The sequence below is a fragment of the Apis dorsata genome, unplaced genomic scaffold, assembly GCF_000469605.1.
Source record: "Apis dorsata unplaced genomic scaffold, Apis dorsata 1.3 scaffold_169, whole genome shotgun sequence".
NCBI classification, from domain to species: Eukaryota; Metazoa; Arthropoda; class Insecta; order Hymenoptera; family Apidae; genus Apis; species Apis dorsata.
Window position 1 is genome coordinate 1,052,326 of NW_006263457.1, and position 7,407 is coordinate 1,059,732.

Sequence of the window (7,407 nt, forward strand, 5' to 3'; positions counted from 1 at the left end):
AGAATGTTACGTGTCGAGAGCGCATTGAGTGAACGACGACTTCAACTAGCATCGTGTGCGACCACCTCTTTTGTCATATTTCTCGTTCTATGTATATTTCTCTATAGCGCGAATGCATTACCGTTCCTTAGGCACGGCGCCGATCGATACGCTTTGCCGATGAAAATTGTAACAAGAAAGTTTTCACGCTGAGGATCGCGCTTTCACCATGTTCTTTTGTCTCGCGCGTAACGCTTAACCATTGTAAATTGTATTCGGAAATTTTATTTCCCTCGCAATCGATTCTTTCCGCATTCGAAGAGGGATTCGAATTATCATTTAAAGCGTTACAACTGCGAAAAAGTGTACGTAGCGTACAGGTCGAAGACGCGAATCAATTCAAGTCGTAAAAGTATAGATTCCCCGGGCATGCAACAATGGCCGATATGCCACGGTTTACACACTACACAGCCACGCGTCCTCACAAGAGCGGAGCGTGTTACCATGTGCGACGAATCAGAGTTCCACTACAGTGGATTATTAAACAAGACGCGTAATGAATGGCCGATCGTGTAACTCGCGGTGAAATTCTCGACACCGTTGGCGAATAATTCGTTCGAGTAATTGAGGGAATTGGCTTCGGACGAGGTGTCGATACGTAATCCCGGATTGATCGATGTAATTCGATCGATACGATTAACTTTCATCGATCGATATCGTGCTTTTTTAATCGACGAATTTGCGTGTCGAGATAAAAAAAAAAAAAAAAAGAAAAAGAAAATATGTTGCTATAATTAAAAAGAATAGGGGGAACGAACCGCGCGAGCCAATAAAAATAGCGGATTAAAAATAATTTTATTAGGGTCCCCGATTCCTTAACTTCCACTCTCCCGTAACGATCTATAAAAATCCGGTTAATTTCACCAGGGCCAATCTATGAATGATCGTCCCGCACTGATTCTGAGATTTTTAGTATTAATAGTCGGGAGAAGTGTTTACAACGACGAACGCCGCGCGAGTCTTCTCCCGGTTGTATAGAATGGGAGGGCAGAATGGGTGGTACATTCCACAGCTTCCAGGGAGGCCACTGAGCGCAGGAGGCTGCATTATATTCCGCTCCCTCGCTCTTATTATGCCAAAGCGACCTATACCACCGTACGTTCACGGTGTGTTGAAGGCGCGCACACACGTATCGTGTGTCTTGTATCACGGTACGCTCCGTGCATCGTGGTGTAGGATGCCCCTTCCCCCTCTCTCACGTACATCTACGATCGGCACAATGGATATATATATTTCCGTGAACACCCGGTTTATACTCGTGCAAGGAGAAAGCATACACGTTTGGTACGTATGTTTCTCAAATATGCGAAAGTGTATCTGTATCCGTGTGTGTTTGTGCATAGGCACGATTTGCGATTCCGTGTTTCGCAAGAAGGGGCCACGAGCAAAACGAATTAGCAACTGGTACTCGAGTGGCTCGATGGTACGTTTTCCGCGAGCGTTGCGGTTCAGTAGTGCGACACGATACATAATCATCCCTTGACGAAGGGAGACGAGAGAGAGTCATTCGCGTTTTCGATTCCTGAAAAGTATGCCCGATTTATTCCCGTATAAGCGTCAGCCTCTGTTTATTTGATTAATGAATGGCCATGATGATATTTACTCTGTCGAGTTATCGTAACGTGAAACGGAGAGAGAGAGAAAGAGAGAGAGAGGGAGAGGGAGATCATCGGCGTTAGTCGTGCGAAATTGTTTTCGTATCCTCGGTTCGTGCTACGGCCTTGTCTTCTGTTGCCGCGTTGCGTACTACTACTATACCCACCGCGTGTATTAGTTGAGCTATAGTTGGAGTCCGCACTATGCCGTCCTATAGTGATGCGCCATAGTGGCGTGCGCAGAGAGGATATGAGAAAGCGGTGCCAGAGAGGCTGGGTAGAAATGGAGATAGAGCAGGAGATGCGACTGGAGAGAGAGAAAGAGAGAGAGAAAAAGAGAGGACGAGGATGGAGCATGGAGTGGGAGAGAAAAAGCAATAGCATATAGAGTGCGAGGAAGACAGGATTGGGTGGGAGTAACCGAGAGATCGAGCGAGACACGGATATGGAAGTATGGAATTTGTGTGAGAAGCTTGTGAGGGAAGAGGATGCGCGTATTAGTTGACCAGGGGAAGAGAGAGGGAGAGGGAGAGAGAAATACTACTGATGAGAATGGGAAGGAGAGAGAAGGAGCGAGAGAGATGGAGATTGGTTATGAGAATGTATTGGTGTTTCACTAGCAGAAAGGCAGTGTGTTCGTGTTGGTCGTGTTCAAAGTTGTGCGCCCGTATAGGTGAAAAACCGACTGAGGGACAGCGGAGCCGATAGAGAGAGGGCGGAGGTGGAGGAAGGTAGAGGAAAGAGAAAATGAGAGAGTGGGGGAGGGAGAGCGAGCGAACGATAGAGAGAGAGAGAGAAAAAGAGAGAGAGAGCGCCTCGGACCTTTCCCAGAAAGCAGAAAGCACGACGGAGCAATATCGCAGCGTCTGCCGGTGTTGTAAAACTGCTTTGATCTCGTGTCTCGCTCGTTCTCACGACGTTTTAATATGTTCCGTCTCTATTCCACCGATGGTCCCGCTCGGTCCTTCCCCTTCGCGGTGGAGAGTTTAGAAAAGCCGACGAAACCCGGGGCCAAGCCGCGTTTTCGGTTCTTTTTGATGAAAATTCGTATCAAGGCCCGATCAAACTGTCCCTTTTGAATGTCCTCGCTTCTGAAAATCTGCACTCGCGGCCCGCCAGAATACGGGAACAAGGGCAGCGACGTTAGGCAATTTTCTACGTGCTCGCTTCGAATAAGAAGAAAGAGTTAATCGAACTCTCGACGACTTCGGGCTTCAAAGAAGCTTGATGTTTTATTTAAAATTTACAAAGGATCGCGTTTTTAGATGCTTAAGGAAAACGATTCGGGAATTTTAATAATACATAGTACATAGTACAGAGTAACATTTATTATTTTATATCTTTGCTCTATATTTTACTTATTAATCCAAAATGAAATATGCAATATTGTATCGTAAAAGTAGCGATAAATATTTGTGTTCAAAAGTTAAACGTAGATTTATTACAACGATAGATTAGGAAGGTGTTCGTTCTTTATCACGATGAAACGTTTTCATCTAGGATGAGGTCTCTCTGAATTCACAGCTTTCGTGCATAAAGTTAACGGTACCGGATGTATTATTTAATCATTAGAGGAAATTGCAACGAAGAAACGGGAATAAACGTAATATGAATTCGGTGCGCGATTAGGAAAGTGGTACGATTACCGTCTTATTCATTGTTGTAACTCTTTTACATGATTTTCCATGCACCTGTTCGTCGCGTGTAAGCTTACAAGTCGTGACGTATATATGCTCTCGTGTGTACGGGCTTGAGTAAATATCGTCCAGGAGACGTGCAAAATTTCGCGATGTGGCTCAAGAACGCGACCTTGATATTCAATCGAAACGACAATCGAGGTTGGAAAAAGAAATCGAACACGGGCCAACTTCGATGCTGCTCAATTATATGCTTACGTAACAAATCGTTTATTCGTTTATCGTGATACGTTGAAACGTGCTATGATGTGGCGTAAAATTTCAATGAACCGTAATTGAAAACACAATGGATCGCGTTCCATCTTTTTGGAATGGCATTATTCGTGATCTTGGATAATAAAGGATCATTTTTGTTTGATTAATTTTTTCATTGAAATGGCATGTCGCATTTTTTTCAATATTTAAGAGAAAGGATGAGAGGGGAAGGGGGAAGCGAAATTCATTTCCATCCTATCTGTTCCAAAATCAATGATGCTTGTGCGTCGTTCTATGGACGAAAATGAAGATAAAATCATATAAAATTGAAATTTTCAAATTTAAAATTTTTCCATTTTTCTCATATTTTCTCATATTTTTTTAACGCAAAAATTATCGAAGATAGTTTTCTTTTCTTTCTTTCAAATTTTAACGTCACATTCAACACGAACATCTGCAAAGCGACGAATGTTGAAGCCATGGTAACAGGATCGAGTCTCCGTGTTCCTTCTGTAGGTTAATGCAGAGGCGAAAAATTCGTGCGAAAGACATTGAGAGAAAGAAGATACTATAACGCGAGTGTCGGTCGCGTAGGGGTGAGAGTTTTTTTTCGCCCGACTCCGTTTTTTGATATTTTGTCGCTGCATGAATGTACCATTACTTTCTTGCGAAAAAAGAAGAAGACAGAAAAAAAGGCGAAGAAGAAGGAGTGGAGAGGAAAAAAAAAGGAAAACGGGGGAGGGAAAAAAACAGAGAGAAAGACTGAAAGGAGACGAGCACAGGGTTGTCGCTGTACGCCTTCTACTTTCGCAGCGTAGCGACAATTACGGCAGTCGTGCAGCCCCGCGCAAGCGCCACGCTCTCTCGTTCGTTGAACCTCGTCCGTGAGAGAGACGCGTGTGTGCGTGTGACAAAGAGAAAGAAAAATATAAATGTGAGAAAGGAAGAAAGAAAATCGAGGCGGAGAGAGATAGAACGATAAAGAGAAGATAAAGAAAGAGGATGGAAGAGAGGAAAGGAGAGGAGAGATCGCGAAAGAGAGAGCTGGAGTGTTCGTAGACAATACCGCGCCAATTCTGCAAGCAACGCCACCTATGCAGGACTTTCTACTTTTAAAATGCATTACGTTGGAGCAAGAACCGAGGATCGTGTTGCGCGCATGAATTTTCAAACATCCGGATAGTTGTGCGAATATTTAGGTGACGACTAACCGATTTTTGTTTATACGTTTGTAGAATTAAACTCGAATGATAGATTTTCAACGTTCGAAATCGATTTATCCGACTAATAGAATCTTCTCGAAAAGATAACTAACCTCGTATATATTTTTATTTCTGGATATCATCGAGAGAATTCCGCAACGAATCCAGCAGAAATGTCGAATGCAAAGGTAATGATAAGAATGATATAGTCACTTGGTGTACACTCGCTTATGTAACGATGGAAACCTGTTTGGTATACTGTGAATATCCTCTGTATCAGTGGTTTTCATGAGTATCGTTTTTTGTATAAATCGGTTTTGTCATTTTGTTTTTTTTTTCCTTTTCTCTTTTTCAAATGAGATCGGTTGTTGCAGTCGAGACATTATATCGCGTCTGTTGGACAAACACGGGCATTACCTTGGATGTTTCACAGAGGCTGGTCAATCGTTCGAATCGATAATACGCGGTGATTCTCCGCAGTTACACGCGGGAATCTTCCTATTTCCTGTTTATAAGTAAGGACTCTTGAATCGGAGCTTGAGAGAGGTATACGAAGGCCTACAATTCCCTGTGGATAAACAGAGAGTGTCGCTGTATACAATGTTGTGACCAAGCTTTTCACCGATGATGCTCGATAATCGTCGACTGTCTGTGAGCAAGTGTAAGGAGGTTAATTTAAATAATTTAAAAACTGGATGTTAAATCGTTACATATCTACGACGCTTCTTATTTTTTTCCCCAGCTGTTTTGCCGACTTCATAATGAATACTCTGCTCTACATCGAAAAAATTCAATTACATGCTTCAACGGTATTCGAAAGCTACTTGATAATTCTACTTTTTATAATGAATTATGCTTAACATCTCTTTTTCAGTTGTGTTTTAAAAAAGAGCGAACAGAAGTCTAAAACATTATGTATTTAATCTAGAAAAGTTAATAATATCAATCGTTAATTTTACACGCGTGTATATACGCGTAGGCGTAACCTACGCAGTGTGTCTCGATCGGCCACGTATAAGAGTGCGCAGAAAATAGAATTACTCTATAAAGGCCGCGGAATTTCATCGATGTAATCAATGATTGACCGTTGGAAAAAAAATTGACCGTTGGAAACACCATTCACTCGCCCCCACCATATTATCTTCGATAGGTAGGTTTTCTCTGAACGTTTCGGATAAATATTCGTGTTGGAGCCATCCGCAGGAACGAGAGTTTTGGGAAAAAGGCCGAAAATAGAGGCGAAGATTGATCGTGGGGAGTTGAATTCCGTTCGATCGGCCGTTGAGAACCACCGCGTTTCGTAGCACTATACACTGTATTACACATTCACAAACACGCATACTCCTACGTATAAAGTACGCGTGTACCCTTCACTAGTGCAGAGGAGAGAACCGAGGCGAGCCGAAGGTGACCGAGTAGCGGCGCCGAACGGAATCGTCATCGACGCGGCGTCGAGGCAGCTACGCTCACTCTGCTCCGAGCTGTCGAACGCGACGCACGCGCCTCCGCTTCGCTTCCTCCTTCTCTACGAGTTATACTCTCCACATTTAGAGGCATATTTCCCTCGCTTTCTCGCATCGAGTATTATCATCATCATCATCAAACGAGAGAGGAGGCCCGGTCTCGTATCTCTCTCTTCTTCTGGGAACATTCAGTCAGTCTGTTCGCGAACGTCCAACTACTAGTTCTCGCTTCAAGCCCGAATCGAGTATTATTCCTGCTCGTATCGTTCTCGCGCTGTTTGCTTTGGATCTTTCATCGACAAGGTTGTTTCTCTGAATCGCTCTTCTCTCGTGTCTCGCACAGCAGCTTTCGCTCCTCGACCCGTGCTATCTCTTTGTTTCGAATCGCACGAGCACAGAGATGTCTTCCGTTAGAACGTTCCATGTTTAATCTCGCTCGTCTTCACTTCGATCGTCGTCAATTCTCTCTCGGTATTTCATACTCGAGGAAACGAAACGTAAATCGAATTCGAGTTCTCCAATTCTCCGTTCTTTCGTACTTTTTAAAATCATTCTTGGAAAAGTTTTTATCCGAACACCAGATTCGTCCAACGATATTGGATTTTTCGCTATCGGCCTACGTGACTTCTCGTAACGCGTTCTCGTCCAATAGACGTTAAGAAGTCGACCCTCGGAGAACTCTTGCAGGCTGGTTCGTCGATAAAATTGGAATCGTTTTCCCCGAAGGAAGCCGTTCGCGTATAGCCCCCGTGCGCACAATCAGACATTGTTGAATGCCGTGCAACTCGAGAGCCTACGCACTACGGTTGTCCTCGATGGAGGATGCCAATCGCTCCGCGACTGATCTCAGGGACGATAGACGGGTTCGAGGGCAGAATGGAGGCAGCTGGAGTTGCGAGACGACTTAAAGGCTTTGTCGTGATAAGAGATTGTCGAGGTCGAGCCTCGTGTTCGGAGGTTCGGGCTTTGCGTGAGGACAGAGTGGTGCGGAAGGTGGGGACGCAAGATCGTGTGGCTCGAAGGTAAAGAAAAAAAAAGAGAGGGGGAGAGACAGGGAGAGAGAAAGAGAGAAGGAAAAAAAAAAGAAAAAAAGATATTACGAAAGGAGGAACGGAAGACCAAGAACCCTTTTACACCTGGTTAAGTTGCAGAGTTTTCTGGGGTATATAAGGGATACAAGGTGCGCATGGTAACCGAAGGCAGACAGAAACCTCCC

General features: G+C 44.1%; 1 protein-coding gene across 1 annotated transcript in view; it reads left to right on the forward strand.

Moving 5' to 3' along the window:
* Nucleotides 1–5,337: 5,337 nt before the first annotated feature.
* LOC102679366 (serine-rich adhesin for platelets) overlaps nt 5,338–7,407 on the forward strand; it is an 8,769-nt gene continuing 6,699 nt past the window's right edge. Inside the window, exon 1 of the mRNA XM_031509711.1 lies at nt 5,338–5,389. Within this exon, the coding sequence (XP_031365571.1) occupies nt 5,353–5,389 (37 nt within the window). The 5' untranslated portion in view covers nt 5,338–5,352. The remainder of the gene's footprint in view (nt 5,390–7,407) is intronic.